The sequence below is a fragment of the Squalius cephalus genome (genome assembly GCF_949319135.1).
Source record: "Squalius cephalus genome assembly, chromosome: 3".
Lineage (NCBI taxonomy): Eukaryota > Metazoa > Chordata > Actinopteri > Cypriniformes > Leuciscidae > Squalius > Squalius cephalus.
The window spans coordinates 58,998,614-59,018,422 of NC_137124.1; the positions used below are offsets into that span (position 1 = coordinate 58,998,614).

Consider the following 19,809-nt stretch of genomic DNA (forward strand, 5'->3'; position numbering starts at 1 on the left):
TATCCCAGTCACTGCACTGGCCATTATTATTAATCGAAGGAGATGTGTGTGTGTGTTTTCCAAGCATTAATGGTAAGGAACGACCCTTATTATACTTGAGCGGCACATATGAGGAGTTTCTGGGTGTTTCTCCCTCATTTCTGCTTTGAGGTCTTGATTGTGGCATTTGAGGTTTAGAATCCATTATTCCTGTAATTCCTTTGTCTTTTATGAGTTTAATGAAGAACTCTGTCTCGTATTCTGTCCAAACACACCGCGTCATCTACGTCAGCTGACCTGTAAATGCACAAAAACTGTTTCCATTGCAGATTTGCGAAATATTTCTTTTTCGAATTGCCTGAAAAACCCCCTCATGCGAGCGTAACACTCTTTTGCGATAAATGGGAGTTTTTGCGAAATGATCGTGTTTCCATTGGCCGTATTTGCAATTTGCGCAATTTGAAAGGTAATGGAAACGCGGCTAGTGTTAGACAGATATTTCCTTACATGCACACACAGACGCATGTGCTAGTTGGCAGTCGCCGCTAGTCGTTGCAGTGTTTTCAAACGCAGGCGACGTGAGGCGACAAACACAGTCGGCTTTCATCACTGCTAGTTCTTTCACGTCGACTTGGTGTGTCACGCAGGCTTTAGCAAAAACCTGCTGAAAACCACTTACAACACTTCAGAAAACATGTCAATGCCTGGGCGACTACAGACAAAACCTTAGGCCCCGTCCACACTACTGCGTTTTCGTTTAGACCTTTTGCTACGTTTGCACCTCCCATCCACACTAAAACGGCAAAAACGGAGACCCAAAACGGAGAAGTTTAGAAACGCTGCCGACCCGTTTTTCGTTTTGAATCGTTTTAAAACGCTGGTGTGGACGGAGAACGTATTCGTTTGAATTCTCCGTTTCTAAACGAAAACGCAGTAGTGTGGACGGGGCCTTAGTCTCACATTTTCTCCACAAAATGTAAAAATCAAGGTTTTAACTGATGCCAACTGCAAGAAATGCTGCAATATGCCTTCAGATTTTAAAGTCGCCCTGTAGTCAATAATTGTATCCCTTAAAACTCATCTTTGATCAGCAAAATAACATGTTTAAGTATTTAAGCTTCTTTCTTTTTCTACACCCTTGCCTCATTTATACGCGGTTCTATGACTATGCAAATGAGCCCCGCCTCCACTCACTCCCTCAGCTCAGAGATCCACTGGTTGACGATCACACGTTGATCTGATTGGTTACAAGGTAGTTTGTGACGTCAGAAACACCAGCGATTTCAAAGTGTGTTTTTGAGACTGTCTTTGGTTCACTGCAGTTTTAAGGAGGAAATACTCAGCAATGGTGTCGACTTATGAATTTACACATGGTTTGTCTTAAAGCAGATTAAAAACACCACATTAAAAGCTTGATTTTCATGCCTTCAGATGGGAGTTGCACAGAGATATTCTCGCCCTTGAACCGTCTGAACTTATCAGAAGAACGGGCAACACTGTCCGGTAGGAACGGGAAGAAGGATCTGCCCACACACACATCTGGTTCCTGCCAGAGGAAACCTGTGTGTGAGCTTTCACTGTTTACTTTCGCTTGGGGAACATGAGGACAGCACACACGAGCTGAGGACTTGATTTATATCTATATATATACAACCAAACAAAAATGTATTCAGACACCTTCAACATTTCTCACATTATCACAGTTTATTCGCTCTAGTTTAGAAAATGGTAATAAAATGTGACGAGAATCAGTTGATATTTGACTGGTTTTGTCCGTCCTTCTGTTAGACTGTCTCACACATGAATTATGTTGAATATCTGTCAGATGTTAAATTTAACTACACTATTAGATAATACCAGTTTAGCTCAACCAGTGACCAAGCAATGCTTCATTTTGTTCAGTCTGTGTGTAAAAAAGAGCATTAGCAATTAAAGAAAAAACACTTCAGCAAAACATGATCAGCTCAAAGTGTCTGAATAATATTTGGTCCCAAATTATTATAAATGTCACCGGTAGTCGCTGTATGAAGAGTATTTGGGTATAATATGTCACAGTTTACTTTATTTTGCTCTCCTCACTTACATAAATGAACTACAGTGTCCTGCACACACTAGTAAAAAAATATCAAAAATTATATCTGGTGTCTGAATAATTTTTGATCTGACTGTATAAAACTATTTAATTTAGACGTTATCACAGATTTATCCTAACTCTCTTTAAGAAATATCACTACAATTGTGCTTGGTTGTCATCAATGGGAGATTCTAACTCAGTTCTAGTTGGTTTAATATGTACACACACACACACATTGACCAATTAAAGTACAGTCTCAGCCCACAGGCAGTCTGACCTCTCTAACACACACACACACACACACACACACCCTTTCCTTTGAGCGGTTACAGAGAGAGAGAAAGAGATAGAGAGAGAGAGGAACACGTCTCCTGCTGTGACAGAATAACACCGCTTGCCCATTAACTGTGGAGAACGGCACCGATATTGCTACCGAAGCTAGAGAGAGGAAAGAGTTTGTGGTCAGCATTTAAAAAGGAGGAAAACTTTTCCAGGACTCGAGATCCTTGCATCTGATCTTCTCGTTGGGTCGCGTTCCTGAAGACGTTTGCGTGTGTTCCTGAACTGGACGCCTTTGCTCTTCCCACAACTATATCTGGGTCTTTGGAGTTGATTTGTGGATTTGATGCATTGGGATGAGATGGCTGGAGAGATCCATGCAAGGAGACTTCACAGATCTGGGATCAGGAGAGCATCTTCCATCGTTCAGACGGTCATGCTTCATCGACTGTCCAGCAGACAGTCAACAGGTGAGAGACAGAAACATGCATGTGTTGTAGAGTCAGAACACGGTCGTTCTTTCAGGTGATGCTGGAAGATTCTTGCCAATGTTACTCTAGCGGAGACGTCTGGTGATGGAGAACAACATCTAAAACATATTCTGGTGGCCAGCAAGGGTTTAAAATCACTAAAATCACAAAATATGAGCGAGTTAGTTGGGTTCAGAAGCTCCCTCGAGAAAATGATCTACAAACATGCATTTCAAAAGTTTGGGATTGGTTAGATTTTTAATGTTTGTAAAAGAAGTTTCTTCTGCTCACCAAGGCTGCATTTGTTTGATTAAAAATACCAAAAAATAACAGTATTTTGTTAATATTATGACAATTTTCAGCATCATTACTCCAGTCTTCAGTGTCACATGATCCTTCAGAAATCATTCTAATATGATGATTTGATGCTCAAGAAACATTTATTATTATTATCAATGTTTTTTCAGGATCCTTTGATGAATAAAATGTTTGATTTATGTGAAAATGACATTATAAATGTCTTTACTGTAACTTTTGATCAATTTAATGCGTCCTTGCTGAATAAAAGTATTGATTTCTTTTATCCCCCCCCCCCCCCCCCCCAAAAAATGTTTTTTACTGACCCCAAACTTTTAACAATTTTCAGCAGTCAGCAGGTGAGAGACAGAAACATGCATGTGTTGCAGAGTCAGAACACGGTCGTTCTGTCATGATTCTTGCCCAATGCTCTAGTAGAGGCGTCTGATGGGATGCTGTGATGGAGAACAACATTCAAAACATTCAACATTCAGCAGAAACATTTGCCCAAAAAATGACCGCTGTTAACGAATCTGTGCTTGATTGACTACATTTTTTAATCGCATCAATTTGATCAAGGTATTGTACATGAGGCAATATTGCATAAATCTCATTATGCATGTAATCCTAGTCAATGTCTTCTGAAGAAATACGTAGAGACGTCTGGTGGGATCCTGTGATGGAGAACAACATCCAAAACATATTCTGATGACCAGCCGGGTTTAAAAAAGTTATGAGGGAAATGTGTATTACTCTGATCTACATATGTGCATTTCAAACGTTTGGGATTGGTACTATTTTTTAATGTTTTAAACAAAGTCTGTTATACTCACTAAGGCTGCATTTATTTGATTAAAAATACTCAAAAAATAACAGTATTTGTAAATATTATGACAATTGAAATGAACTGTTTTTCTATTTGGATATATTTTAAAATGTAATTTATTCCTGTGGTCAAAGCTGAATGTTCAGCATCATTACTCCAGTCTTCAGTGTCACATGATCCTTCAGAAATCACTCTAATATGAGGATTTGATGCTCAAAAAACATTTATGATTATTATCAATGTTGAAAACAGTTATTTACATTTTATTTTAGGATTCTTTGATGAATGGAAAGTTCTACTTCATTTATTTGGAATAGAATATTTTGTTACAATATAAATGTCACTTTTGATCAATTTAATGCATCGTTGTTGAATAAAAATCTCCCAATTTAAAAAAAAAAAAAAAATCCTGAAGATCCCAAACTTTTGAACAGCAGTGAATTTAATGAAGTTAACTAATTAACGCTTGGCAGCTTCTGTGAATAAAGCCCCGCCCACTTTGATTTGATTGGTCATCTCAAATTTCTTGACATTGACGAGCGCTGACAGACCAATGACAGCTCAGATGAGAAGATCTTGGTGCTGTGCAATATCTCTCAGCACTAAAGCGGACTTAAAACAATATTAGCCAAATATTTCACAAGCCTTTATAATATACACCTCGGAAAAATCCCGATCTCGTGACCCTCATAGCCTCTTTTCAGCAAGGCGGACAGAAACTGAATCTCCAGGAAAAGGCCATGTCTTTTTTTACCTTGTACCCTTTTTGACTTCTTTGCACAGGATAAAAGCACATGCACAGCAAATCATGTAACCGGGATCACAATATCTGAAGCCACTTGAGACCAAATACAAGAATTTTAAGCCAAAGTACCACTTTTAAGTTGCACTTTATGGCTTTAGGGCGAAAAGGGTTTTAGCTTGCGTTGAAAGGTAATATACAGCGTTGCACATTACCTGTGGCGCTCGGCTCTTGGCAATAATGAGCTCTGCACACGTTTCCCTGATAAGCCCAGGGTGATTAGGCTTAGTCATAAACATCCCCTGTAATTCAGTGATAAAATGGCTGAGGCAACGAGTTAAACGTCCCGAAGGCCAACGCTTGTCTCAGGCACTGCTACCTATCGAGGTGTGTGTGCACTAGGGGTGTATCGATACCCTCATGTCACGACTCGACACATATCACGATACTGAACTCATGATACGATATTATTGCGATACTCCAAGACATATGATAAAAGTTAACAAAAAATTACCTGTTGATTAAAATGCTAAATTTGGTATTACATTGTGTGTGTAAATGGATGGAGTTGGTGCTGAAACCCAAAGCACAGGACAATAGAGACACCAGAATAACAATATTCATGATTCTGAAGCTGAAAATACTGAATTATTGTAGACGAACATGCTTGCACTCTTTCACTGACTAGATATATTTAATATAATGTAGGCACTTTTTACTGGTAACAAGACATTTGGCATTATCAGGACACACAAATATTCCCCCATTGCATTATTATACATTATATTCAACATTATAGTAGTTTAATGTAGAACTGACACTAAACTTTCTCACACAGTAATTTTTGTTTTGGTGAACTATCCATGATACATAGTTGCATTTTTGTATTGCGATATATTGTGATACGATATATTGTGACACCCCTAGTGTGCACTGTAACGGTCACTTTAGAGAGTGTGTCAGTAATAGATGTGACAGTGAGCAGGAGAAGAGACTTTTGTACACTTTCTTTTATTTCCCTTTCTATTTGTGACCAGAGTTGAATGTTTATTTGTATGCTTTTTCTCACTCAATCCCCATGTATGCGGATGAGTGTGACGTTTAAAGGGGTGGTTGATTATGATTTGACTTTTCTAACTTTAGTGAGTGTGTAATGTTGCTGTTTGAGCATAAACAACATCTGCAAAGTTACGACGCTCAAAGTTCAAAGCAAAGAGAGATATTTGCTTTTACAGAAATCACTTTTAAAGGACTACAACAAACGGCTGGTAGAGACTACACCACATTCCTCCCGGGTTAGTGACATCACCAACCCTAAGATTTACATAAACCCCGCCCCCGGAACACGATTTATAGATTATCAAGACAGAATATGCTAATCAATGACTAGAAGATAACTCCACATCAGCTTCATAAATTCATCAACTAACCATTCAGAAATGTCCTGTTGCTTCTACATGTTGTCACTTCTTCTTGAGCTCTCCATCATTGTCTGAATCCAGTTTGAACATAAAAGTTTTTTACATTTCCAGTGCATATCTGTGTGAGGTAAAATGACACAAGCTCTTGAAGCTCCGCCCCCTGTGCCGGGAGCAGCAGCTCATTTGCATTTAAAGGGACACACACAAAAACTTCACGTTTTTGCTCACCCTCAAAAAGTGACAATTTTAACATGCTATATAGAAATATCTGTGGGGTATTTTGAGCTAAAACTTCACACACACACTCTGGGGACATCAGAGACTTATTTTACATCTTGTGAAAAGGGCATTATACCACCCCTTTAAGTCATTTTTATTAAACCTGGGGAAAATACACCATCTCTCGTCTCTCGTGTATCTTTTCCTCCAACACCAAGGCAAAGCAAGTTTATTCATACAGCACACTTCATGCACTATGATAATTCAAAGTGCTTTACACAGAAAGGAATTAAAATAATCACAAAATAAAAGCAAGGAAAATTAAAACAGTTATATAAGGAATTAAAGGGATGGTTTGGAGTAAAATCAACCTAGGGTCCTTTGTACCTCGAGCCAAACCCCCCCCCCCCCCCCCCCCCCAGAAGCCTTTTTTCCCTTGGTCGAACATTATTAAAGTTAGAGCTTATTTAGAGATATCAGCCGAGTGGCTTTAGTGCAGGCGCTAACGGATCCAAATTTGTATCTGGTAAATTACCCCACTAATAATGCCCAGAATGGCACCAAACTTCTACACTAGTACAAATAGGTTCTGTACTCATAAAACAAGGCATTGTAAAGTTTGTAAGTACATCAGGAGTCTATTTAAATAACACTTGCCCGATGGCTAATGCTACCGCTAACCCGGACGTCGACGTCACTTCAGTGATTTGGGAAAAGCATGTAAAAGTCCAGACAGAAAGCGATGCATAAGTAACGGATATTAAGTAAAGATCATGTTCCACGAAGATATTTTGTCAATTTCCTACTGTAAATATATAAAACATGTATTTCTATGAGTGAATGCTGCACAATCACGAACATAAATGCACAACTTTAAAGGAGATTTTCTCAATGTTTAGATTTTTTGCACCCTCAGATTCCAGATTTTCAAGTCATATCTCGGCCAGATATTGCCCTATCATAACAAACCATACATCAATGGAAAGCTTATTTATTCAGCAAAAAATTGACCCATGTGACTGGTTTTGTGGTCCAGGGTCACATATTGTTTTTGTCTCTGGGCAACATCATCTCATCTTTGCGTTCCAGCACGTGTGAGAAGGGGCTGATGGGAGGTGTAGTCAACAGCTGCGTAATGAAGGGGCTTTTCATGTCGCGAAGCTTCTTGTGAGGCGGCAGATGTGGAGCGACTCGGGCAACAGCTGCGGAAAACGATAACCGGAGAGATGTCAGAGCGCTGGCTTATCATCACACACACACACACACACACACACACACACACACCAGTCTGCAATGAAAAACAGCCACCCACCACCACACAAAGAAAAAGATGGGGGAGCCGAATTGAAACCCTGACATTTTTCAAGAAAAAAAAGAGGGGGGAAATTATCAAAACAAAGTCTGGTTGTTTGCTATCGCTGGCAGCAGAGGGTTTATAAACCGCGCTAATCCACAGCTATTTGAATATGTATGCTTGGATGATATGTTGGCCAGTGCTTTAGCATCTTAGCATAGCTGACAGCACTGTGTGTGTGTGTGTGTGTGTGTGTGTTAAGGGAGGAATGAGGACAGAGGAATTATGCTATCCTGAATGCTTTTCCAGCCATAACAAAGACTAAATCAATAATGTGTTGGACTTCACTGATATTCAGGAACGCAGCGCTGTTCGAATGTTCATGTTTTAGGTGCAGATGGTTCATGACAGAACATGAGGATCAGGGGCCGTATTCACAAAGCATTTTATCTTACCACTAGGAGTACTCCTAAATCGCACTAAAAGATTTTAGCTAGGAGTTTTCTCTTAAAAGTTATTCACAATGCCTTTCAGACCTACTCTTAGTAAAGAAAAATGACAACTCCTAAACTAAGAGTGAGTCTTCGTTGCTATGGATGACGTCATTACTCATGCACGAGCTTGACTGAAGTGACCACCTTGATTGGCTGATGATTGTAACGCGGGAATGATTCCAAACCCCTCCCCTACGATGATGAGTGACAGGTGACAGGTCTGAGAATGCGTGCGCTACACAAGTAGTGCGAAGGACGGAAGATGATGAATAACTGAATAAATAGCCTAAATGAATAAAGAGTAAGGCAAAACAAATAGCCTATAGCCTAATGAAACATATGGATTGATGCAATATCTTTGCAACATTATTGAATTAATCTGTCACTATATGCCTCTGCCTACGTTTGCAAAGAGAAGAACATTTTAATTTGATTCACAATGAAACGTTACAGTTAGTTTACATGCAATGAGTAGCCTAGTTTTGGTTGTTGTTGGTGGCGTTATTGCATCCCTAGTTATGCCTACAATGCAGAATTGTTCCCTCGCGATTGGAAGCTCCTGTAGCGCCGCATACGCATTTCAAAACATTGCAACGTGAAATGCCACAAAAAGCGGTTTGTGAAGGTCTTAGTGAGTTAGGAGTCCTCTCGACTTCTTTTAAGCTGTCCCAGACTTAGGTGCTACTTTTAGGGCTAAAATGCTTCGTGAATTACTCTCAGTCAAAAACATGAGGAGTCCTAAAGTTACGAGTGACACGCCCATTATTTTTAGGAGTTGCTCCTAAATACGCCAGTTAGGAGCTACTTTTAGCCTTAAAATTCTTTGTGAATACGGCCCCTGATGTATTCAGGATGGCTAAAACAGAGAAGCTGTGTTTCACTGCCTACAATACAGCATTATAATGTGTCATATTCATTATATATTCTTGGAAACAACCACTACAAAATCACTTGTACGTCCGACTCATAAAGTTGAGGTTGGGGTAGATTTAAAGGATTAGATTACTTCAGAATTAAAATTTCCTGATCATTTACTCTCCCCCACATCATCCAAGATGTTCATGTCTTTCTCTCTTCAGTTGCAAAGAAATGAAGGTTTTTGAGGAAAACACTCCAGGGTTTTTCTCCATATAGTGACTTCAATGGGGTCCAACGGGTCGAAGGTCCAAAATGTGAGTTTCAGTGCAGCTTCAAAGTCTCGACACGATCCAGCCGAGGAATAAGAGTCTCATCTAGACAAACCAGCGGACATTTTATTAAAAAAATTAAAAATGTATATACTTTTTAACCACAAATGCTCATCTCGCACTAGCTGTGATGCGACATACATTACGTAATCAGGTTAACTTTGTTTTCTGCTCATAATGAGAACATTTAGATTATTTTGTGCATTGCTTGTTTGTTTTTAGTAGATACTTATTTTAAGCAAAATATAAAAATGGTCCCATTCAGTGTCTTTAATCAGTCACATGGTCGTCTGCCGTGATTTCAGGTTTATTGGGACTCGTTTCCCCAGTCATCTCAATGGCAAAAAAGTGTCCCAGTCAACCTGAACGCATCCCTACATCGGTGTCTAAATGTAAAAATAATAATAGCTTGATAAAACATCTGGTCTTCCCTTTTAATATTCATATCTAATTGGGCTCAACTGATGAAATATATATATATATATTAATTTACATTCTCAGATGCTACTGTTTTGCCTCTCAGGACCCAATATCCTGATCTTTGATGGCTATTTTTATATTATATAAAACTATATTTTTCTTTAACAAAGTACGGTAACACTTTCTACAGTATGAAGCCCATGCTTACAATGAATTACAGCCCCATTTATACAACTATAAGTAAGTATTACTTTTCTATAAACATATAAAGGCTCATCAAGACCTATACTGTAATTATAAGAACAGTTAGTTACATTCAGATTATTTTTATAATTACTTATACTAAGTCATGCATTTGCTTTTTCAATGCACATGCTCATAATCTATTATACACTGATTTATAAATGATCAAATATAAAATAGTTGCCGAGACACTTGTTTGCTGCACCAATTAGTTATAAATTACGTCTTTAATGGCTAATGTTTGCATTAGAGTTCATGAATGGTTCTTCTGATTTGAAGATGAAGTAAAAGTCAGATCTGTAAGTTTTGGAACAGAGATTGTTTGTTTGTTTGACGTGTCATTTGGTTAGATACCATGGTATATGATAATTATTCATGGTATATGTGACCCTGGACCACAAAACCAGTCACACGGGTATATCTGTGGCAATAGCCAATAATACATTGTATGGGTCAAAATTATTGATTTTTCTTTTATGCCAAAAATCATTAGGATATTAAGTAAAGATCATGTTCCATGAAGATATTTAGTAAATTTCCTACCGTAAATATATAAAACATTTATTTCTGTGAGTGAATGCAACACAATCGCCAACATAAATGAACAACATTAAAGGAGATTTTCTCAATGTTTAGATTTTTTTGCACCCTCAGATTCCAGATTTACAAATAGTCATATCTCGGCCAGATATTGTCCTATCCTAACAAACCACATCAATGGAAATCTTATTTATTCAGCTTTAAGATGATGTATAAATCTCAATTTCAGAAAAAAATGACCCTTAACTGACTGGTTAAGTGGTCCAGGGTCACATACAGTATAAGCAAGTACACCACTACAGTACTTTCTAGTAAGGAGTCTTCGAATATCTATATATAAGTGTGTATGTGAGCACACGGCATGGGGGAGGACAGGAGAAGATGAAGACAAAACAAGTACGAGACAGAAAAGCAGAGAACAGTTATTCTTCCTATTTCCTCTGCTCTGCGGTCTCTATGAGGAACAGATGTTCACGACTTGATAGTGTGCGTCAACCCCCTCTTCTCGCTATCTCCAGTCCCAGCGCTGCCAACTGCCTGAACACACAAACCCGGAGTCAGGGTTTAACCATCAACACGCGCACCTGCGAGGTCCAGGCACAGATGTGCACACGCTAACGAAAACCCCACAAATTCACACCAGCGAGGAACTGAACGAGATCTCAGCATGAATGGGATCTCGGTTGTTTTCTCTTAGATTGAATGGTTGATTGCTTCTCTTGATCAAAAAAACCTCAGCAAATAGTGTTCAGATTTGCTGAAGATACCAAAGTCTGCGAGCAAAAGTATGAGATTTGAATGAGAACTGATAGATATTGAATGGCTAGGACTGTGTTTCTCGTTTTGATGAACTGATTGATTCTTAAGATTCCCAAGATTTCATCTTTTAGGCCCCATCCACACTACTGCGTTTTCGTTTAGAAACGGAGAATTAAAACGAATACGGTCTCCGTCCACACCAGTGTTTTAGCTGCGTATTAGAATTGATCTCCGTCCACATTAAAACGACTGAAAACGCGGATCACGTGACCATTCACCAACACTGGGTATGCGCGTGCCGGTGTAAACCTAGAGACTTTCAAACATTAAAATATCATTTATTAATATGTATTTGTATCAAAATGATATATAAACATCTTTTCCTATTCTATTTTGCCTTCCAACACGCTTGCGTGTCGCATGAAAAATAGGCGTCGGTTCTATTTCTAGCACGTACTACGGTGTACATTTTAGGACATCCTCAGACCTCAGACATAGGAAGACAAGGCATCATGCCTCAGACTATAAGGCTTCAGTCATTGGACAAAATGGCATCACGCCTCAGACTGAAAAGCTTCAGGTCTCAGGAAAAACAATGTCAGGTGTCAGGTCTCGTACAATTAGGCATCAGACAAAACAGCCTCAGACAAAAAGGCATCAGACATAAAGGCATCGGGCGAAACGGACTCGGACTAAAAGGCATCGGGCGAAACGGACTCGGACTAAAAGGCATCGGGCGAAACGGACTCAGACTAAAAGGCATCGCCGAAAACGGACTCGGACTAAAAGGCATCAGCCATAAAGGCATCGGGCGAAACGGACTCGGACTAAAAGGCATCGGGCGAAACGGACTCGGACTAAAAGGCATCGCCGAAAACGGACTCAGACTAAAAGGCATCGCCGAAAACGGACTCGGACTAAAAGGCATCAGCCATAAAGGCATCGGGCGAAACGGACTCGGACTAAAAGGCATCGGGCGAAACGGACTCGGACTAAAAGGCATCGGGCGAAACAGACTCGGACTAAAAGGCATCGGGCGAAACGGACTCAGACTAAAAGGCATCGCCGAAAACGGACTCGGACTAAAAGGCATCAGCCATAAAGGCATCGGGCGAAACGGACTCGGACTAAAAGGCATCGGGCGAAACAGACTCGGGCGAAATGGACTCAGACTAAAAGGCATCGGGCGAAACGGACTCAGACTAAAAGGCATCGGGCGAAACAGACTCGGGCGAAATGGACTCAGACTAAAAGGCATCGGGCGAAACGGACTCAGACTAAAAGGCATTGGGCGAAACGGACTCAGACTAAAAGGCATCAGGCGAAACGGACTCAGACTAAAAGGCATTGGGCGAAACGGACTCGGGCGAAATGCACTCAGACTAAAAGGCATCGGGCGAAACGGACTCGGACTAAAAGGCATCGGGCGAAACGGACTCGGACTAAAAGGCATCGGGCGAAACGGACTCAGACTAAAAGGCATCGGGCGAAACAGACTCGGGCGAAATGGACTCAGACTAAACGGCATCGGGCGAAACGGACTCGGGCTAAAAGGCATCGGGCGAAACGGACTCAGACTAAAAGGCATCGGGCGAAACGGACTCGGACTAAAAGGCATCGCCGAAAACGGACTCAGACTAAAAGGCATCGGACGAAACGGACTCGGACTAAAAGGCATCAGACATAAAGGCATCGGGCGAAACGGACTCAGACTAAAAGGCATCGGGCGAAACGGACTCGGACTAAAAGGCATCGCCGAAAACGGACTCAGACTAAAAGGCATCGGACGAAACGGACTCGGACTAAAAGGCATCGGCGAAAACGGACTCAGGTGGAGTTTGGAGGTTCACATTGCCCCGCCCCATGTGACGTCACATGAATGCGGTTCATAACTCGAAAGAACGCTTTAACTCACGATAGTTTGCCAACATACAAGCTAACGATTTGGAAGACAATGTGTGGCGTAGCATTGCCAACCAACTCGGTTATCACGACTGTGAGTGTGTTGTGTGATAGTTTTAGTCGTTGTATGGTCCTGTGCTGTGTAGGCTAGCAGGCTAAACTACATTTGGGATAGAAAGCTAACACTATTTTCGTCAAAGATAGAGACAGAGACCGTGTTTACTTTGAACATGTAACAAAATGTAGTGAGACTATTTAGGGCTGCTTTAAGTATACTATACATTCTTTGTGTGATATCTACAGTCTCTAGTCGAATGTTTTTAACTTGTTACTTCGTGTGTTACATGTAATGTGTATTGACATTAGAAAACGCACTGTGTTTAGTTGAAGACGCAAAAAAACTGTGGAAAAACCTCAGGGACACCTGTGAGAGAAAAAGGAGAGAGGAAAAGGAAACTAAAAGTGGACATTAGCATAATCCCCTTCAGACTCTCTGTTCTTTAATATTGGGTGCAAAACCTTCTTTTCTGTCTTTTAAAGAAAATGAAAAGCTCGTCTTCTGGATGATGATGATGATGATGATGATGATGAAGTGTCCATGTTTTCTCAGCTGTCGGAGCGAAAGTTTTGGAATGTTGAGGCTCTGAACGTCACAGCTTGCAAATTCGCGTCGCGGCTGATGTGAATGGTTTTGACGCGAACTATTCGCACACGAACTATTCGCTTTTTCGTTACGCATCCGGTGTGAAAAGGCCTTAAGTCTGCGCTCTTAAAGTATTCAAGATTTATAACAGTTTAAATTGGAAATAAAATGTTCAGGTCTATGCTCAAAAAATACAGCGTAAATATAATTTAGTATAAAAAAATAAATAAAAAAAACCATCATCAAACTAAAATATAATAGCCTTCATTAATTTCATTGGGAAAAAAAAACATTGGAAATTTTTGTCCGACACGTGAAGAGCACCAGAGGGTTTATAATACAAGTATGATCTTTTCATGTAGTCAGCTCATAGGCCAACAAAGTTCAACACAGAAAGGACACTTTATATCAAAAATCTGTTGCGCTATGTCGCATTACAAAACACAGTTCATTATCTCTCTCTCTCTTCCTGTCCTGTCTCACATCCTCTCTCTGTCAGCATCACCCTGTTGAGAAATGACAACCTCTTCACGCTCACACACACACTTCGTCGTCGCATCTTGTAATCTCTGCGGTTCAGACCAGCGATTGCACTGAAGAAACACGTTGGCGAACACACATCTGCTTCTGCAATGCGCCTTTCTCCGAAAACTGGATGCCTCCATTCCTCGCCTAAGGCCACCGTCTCATTAGATAAAGTCCCTCTCCGAGCTCAAAATAACTTTCATTTACTGCAGTCTGAGCGGGTGACTCAACAGAGCCGGAGCTTCAGTGGGAGAGAACAAAGAGAGAGGACAAAAGAGCCGTGTTTCCCAGTCTTATCTCTTTCCAGCACTCTGGAGCCACGGGAAAGGCTTTATAATGTGCGAGTGAGAAAAAGATCTACCTTACCCATGCTATCTCTTTCTTTTCTGCTTCATTTCTGAAGCGTCATTTCCATAGGACACAATACGCCAAATCAGATGCCAGCATCTCTGCCACTCCGGCTACGTCTACATTAATCCGGATTCGCTCTGGATCGCTGAATCGCTCTCCGTATGCATTTTATTTTTTTTATGACGTTTCAGTGTGGATGAGAAACTTTTTGGAAAATGCTAAATTCACCTTATTCTGCGCATGCGTAAAACCTCACAAAAGCTCACTGAGATGAGACAGACGGAAAAATACATCATAAAGTTATAGCGCAAATCTTCTGGCAGGATCATTTTATTTATCGAAATATCTCATCATTCACTGAAGCGTCAGGTCGCACTCACTCACTATTATATGTCTGGTCTAAAACTGCTCATGTTTCGCCGCAGGACAGCAAATATGAGTGAATTCTGTCATCTTTGCAGGACTGTGATATGAAGAGTGTGTGAAGTAACAACAGTGTGAAAGTGAAAAGCACATAACAGCCACAATACCACTATAAACATCAATATATATTGGTGCAATATGCGTCACGTGACTAAACTTACGCCATCGTTTTTAAATACCTCAGTTTTCCCAGTCCACACTACAACGCGAAAACGGCATTCTCAAATTGAGCGTTTTTCAAAAAGCTTTGTTTTCATTAATAAAAACGCCGTCTCAGTGTGAACTGAAGGCTAAAAAGGAGAGAAAAAGATGCATTTTCAAAAAAACGAAAGCGTATTAGTGTGGAAAGGCCTCTATCTGATGCAGAAAGACAGACGGACGGACACTCTTAATGCCACTAGATGAAGGTCAGAGGAATAGAGATACATCTCATAATGGAGGGGTTTGAAAGCGATCACTCGGAGAAGTGTAGAGAGCATCAACAAAGCCCTAAATGAGCTAGAAAGGAGGACCTGTCAGGCGCTGACATTGACAGGCTGTCTGCGAGCGCACCCCCCATGAGAGCACAGAGCTGTCAATCAAACTGCTGTCACGGCGATAAGAATCCCATGTTGCACCGTTTGCTCCAGTCACTGCAACTCTATAAGGCCAGAAACTCTGCGTAACTGCATGTTGCAATTGCAGTGAGTGTTGTAATCACAGTCCTGTTGTAGATGCTTCCTGTTGCGTTATACACTCTAAAAGTGCTGGGTTCAAATTAAAAACAACCCAAATTTGGGTCATTTTGGCGTTTTGCATTCATTATGAATGATCATCAACCCCAACACTGAGACGGATAATTTCATATCCGTTTTTCATTGTGTTGATGTTGTATTGCGCTGTAATGCTGCTATTGAGGTGGGACAGGTTTGGTGGTAAGGTTAAGGTTTAATGTTGGGTTAAGAAGGTCAACAGTGTCATTATTAAAGTGTTCACAGGAATAGCTTTAATTACATGCAGGTTTTTTTAAAATGTAAAATATGTATGTAGAGATGCACTGATATGAACATTTTGGCCAATAGCGATAACCGATAATTCTTTATATCTGAAAGCCGATAACCGATATATTGGCCGATAAATCTAAATCCAAATTTTTATATCATTTTTGAGAGCCATCATTACTATTTGTTTTACTGTGTGTCAAAAGATAAGGATGATCCAGAGCTGAAATTCAGATATGCTAATGAGCCTTTGGTTTTTGACACTTGCTGTAAGCATTCGACCAATCACAGCAGACCAGTCCATGTGACCAATCAGAGCAGAGGAAGCTCTCAGAAAGGCGGGGTTTAGAGAGACTGAATCCTTGATTGAACCAAATGTGGTGATGTGCAATGTATATTTATGAGAAAGTTCAAGTGTTTTTTGACCTTGGATGCATGTAAACCTGTTGTAGAAAACCTCAAAACAAAATTAAAATCCTTTAAAATAGCATAATAGGTGCACTTTAAAGGAGCCGTATGTAAGATTGTGGCCAAAACTAGTACTGCAATCACTGTATCCCCTCCCCCTCCCCCCTGACTCGAGGTTGCCAGATATGCTGCAGGATCCAGCAGGAACGTAGGCTGCTACAAGGAGCTGCAGCTGTGGTAACTAGAGCAGAGCTGGCAACCCGGATGCCGAAACACTACTGACTTCGTGATTGGTAGATAGGTGGAGGGTGGCGCTTCAGGCCAAAACACAAGATGACAACATCAACATCAGTTGAGGGCTGCAACTTCACTTTTTAAATGACAATATCCTGGCCGTACTACTGTTGTCAGTGATATAAGTATTTGAAATGAACATGATTTCTTAATGTCTAGTGACATATCAGGGCCATTTTATGATTAATTGAAATACATTTCTTACATACAGCTCCTTTAATATAAATAATACACCATAGAAGTATGTTTCATGCTTAACCCATCCATTTGAACCCTTTCTCTGAAGCTTTAGCCTCACAATAAGACAAAGGCATAGCAGGAGTGTGTGAGTAAGTGTGTGTGGCCGTAGACGGACCTGACGGGTTAGGACAGACAGGGCTATAACTCCTCAGAGAGCCATAAACACTTCATCACGCCCCGGGACAACCAGTTATCCATCAGACAACCAGAAATCCATCCTGATGAAGACGATATACAATGTATGTGAGAGAAAATATAAAAGGATTAGATGCAAAAAGTTTGAACCATATAGATTCAACATGGTTGATATCTGTGAGATTCTTTTCCTAAGTGGAGAAATCACAGAAGCATGACTAAAACAAAACACAAGTTTCTCAGTTTATTACCAGTCTTTGCTAAACCAAGCTCCACCAACACTATTTTTTGTATATATAATATAATCAGTGTATATATATCATTTAAACAGAAGGAACGACCCTAATCTAGGCATCAGAAGGAGTATAGTCGAGCTCTTTGAAAACACCCAGAAAACCCTGCTGTGTGTATAAAATAAAGTTATTTCCCCTTCAAATACTTTTAATACGTTCCCTTGAACATAAAATTCCAGCCAGTGGATATTACTGAAGCTCTAACCATCTGTTTTACCACAAAGTTGGTGTGTATTTCCAGGAAGGTGTGTGTTTTCCAGTACAGTAATGCTGTGGTTCGGGGCCAGTCTGAAACAAACAAACACAATCGGAAAATCTTAGCTTGTGAAAATTCGTGTTTCGATAGTCTTGATCTTTTCATGGAAGATCAAGTTGCATTTTTAATTAGTTTGATAATATTGTGAATACTCTGGAATAGCTTGTTATTAAGGGCTTTGGGGGTTTTCAGACCTCAAACAGACCGAGGAGATCAGAAACTTCATACGTCTCACTTCTGAAGTCGTGATTGAATAAAACGTCTTACATATACTGTATATAACAGAGATTTTAGAGTGCATTTTTATCATTTAAAATGAAAAACCTTCAATATGCACATTGACTGACCCAGCACTGTCGAAAAAACAACCCAGCAAATGGGTTAATGTACACTCTAAAAAATGCTGGGTTGTGTTAACCCAATGTTGGGTCAAATATGGACTAACCCAACGTTGGGTTAAAATTCAATTTAAAAATGGACAAACCCAGCCGTTGGTTTACATTTTTAATGTAACCAATGCAATTTGTCCATTTTTAAATTGCATTTTTGTCCATTTTTGATTTTGTCCAAAATGCAATTTGTCCATTTTTAAATAGCATTTTTTAACCCAACGTTGGGTTAGTCCATATTTGACCCAAAATTGGGTTAACACAACCCAGCAGTTTTTAGAGTGTATGAAGAGTTCAGATGCAAAAGCCTCTAAGTGCCATCTGAAATTTTCTTCTAGAATGATCATTTTTATCAAGCTCGTTTATTTAAGTTCAATAATTTCACTTAAATGGCAATGCAAATTACCTATTAATTGTCTTTTACTGAACTTAAATATACAAGCTTTATAAAAATGATCATTCTAGAAAATTTCAGATGGCACTTAGAGGCTTTTGCATCTGAACTCTTCGTATAAAACCCCAACACGCTAGGTAAAAGTAATCAGCATGTGTTCTGTCCAATATTTACCCAGCGCTGGGTTGCCAAATAACCCAGAAATGGTGGTTTTAATCTCTTTAAACAGATCCCAATGTCTCACACTTGATCTGAGATGTTTGCCCTCACATAGACTGACACATTCAGAATTGAAATGTAGGCAGATTGCATTTGGCTGTAGAAAAATCCTCAAATATCTGGGCAGATATTGCATGTCCACACCAGAGTTGACCACATATTTCAGTACGGTGGATTAAGAATTATGGGTGTAGAGGATTTATTCCATATCTGTGAGCTGGGTATTAGCTGTCATGAGAAGGAGAGGTGGAGCCGGAGCAATGAGGGCTGGGCTTTTACTGGATTTCTCAAGGCTGAGAGTTTTGATCTAGAGTTGTGTTCAATTCTATTCACTTCACACACATTCACACTGGCACACACACACACACACACACACATGCTTTTACTCACACGCTAAGTCAATGTAAAGCTCTTTACTTCAGTAATGTGATGTATTTTCAGGTAAAATTAGGATAATAATGTAGGCTAAATCCTATGATTTTATCCATTTTTTTATCCAAATCAGTTTCTAGAACGGATGGACTGGGGGGTTGAAATGACTATTTGGAAACATCACAGATACATTTGATGGATATTTATATATTTTTTAAGTGCACATATAAACTGTTTACAGTAAAATAAGGGTAACCCTTTACAATAAGGTACATAAATGAGCTGCATTATGCCTGGTTCTGATGACATGATATCAGCCCGATTTTTGCTTCCTCGAGGGACGTCAACGAGTGAAAAGATATGAATGCTGGCGAACGATTGCAGCAACCCGGTGAGAACTGGAATTAGCATTAAGCTAACACGCCGCTTCGGTAGCCATTGTCAATAATTCATAATATATATGTAGTTCTGATATAAACGCTGATGTCTACCATAGTGATCAAAGAGAGTAAATCACCTTTTGACAGTAGCGTGACGCTTCAAATAAAGATTGTATTTAATTACAGAGTTACGCCAGTAGGTGGCGACACGTGACTGTTAAAATATGTTTTTGTCATTCAATCATTCATTCAAGAGATTCGTTCAAAAACGCATTCATCCAGTAATGAAACAAGTAATGTATTTATGAGTGAGTCATTGAATTATTCACACAACCCAACTTTTTAAATGAATTAATTCAAA

General features: G+C 39.8%; 1 protein-coding gene across 6 annotated transcripts in view; it reads left to right on the forward strand.

Annotated features, from left to right (window-relative positions):
* The first annotated feature begins 2,377 nt into the window (after nt 1-2,377).
* The window catches only part of cbfa2t3 (CBFA2/RUNX1 partner transcriptional co-repressor 3), a 77,529-nt gene continuing 60,097 nt past the window's right edge, over nt 2,378-19,809 (forward strand). The window contains exon 1 of one of the 6 annotated variants that reach the window (XM_079864993.1): nt 2,378-2,802. In XM_079864993.1, the coding sequence (XP_079721119.1) occupies nt 2,679-2,802 (124 nt within the window). In that variant the 5' untranslated portion in view covers nt 2,378-2,678. The remainder of the gene's footprint in view (nt 2,803-19,809) is intronic. The other 5 variants (XM_079864996.1, XM_079864992.1, XM_079864994.1 and 2 more) reach the window with 5 other exon arrangements.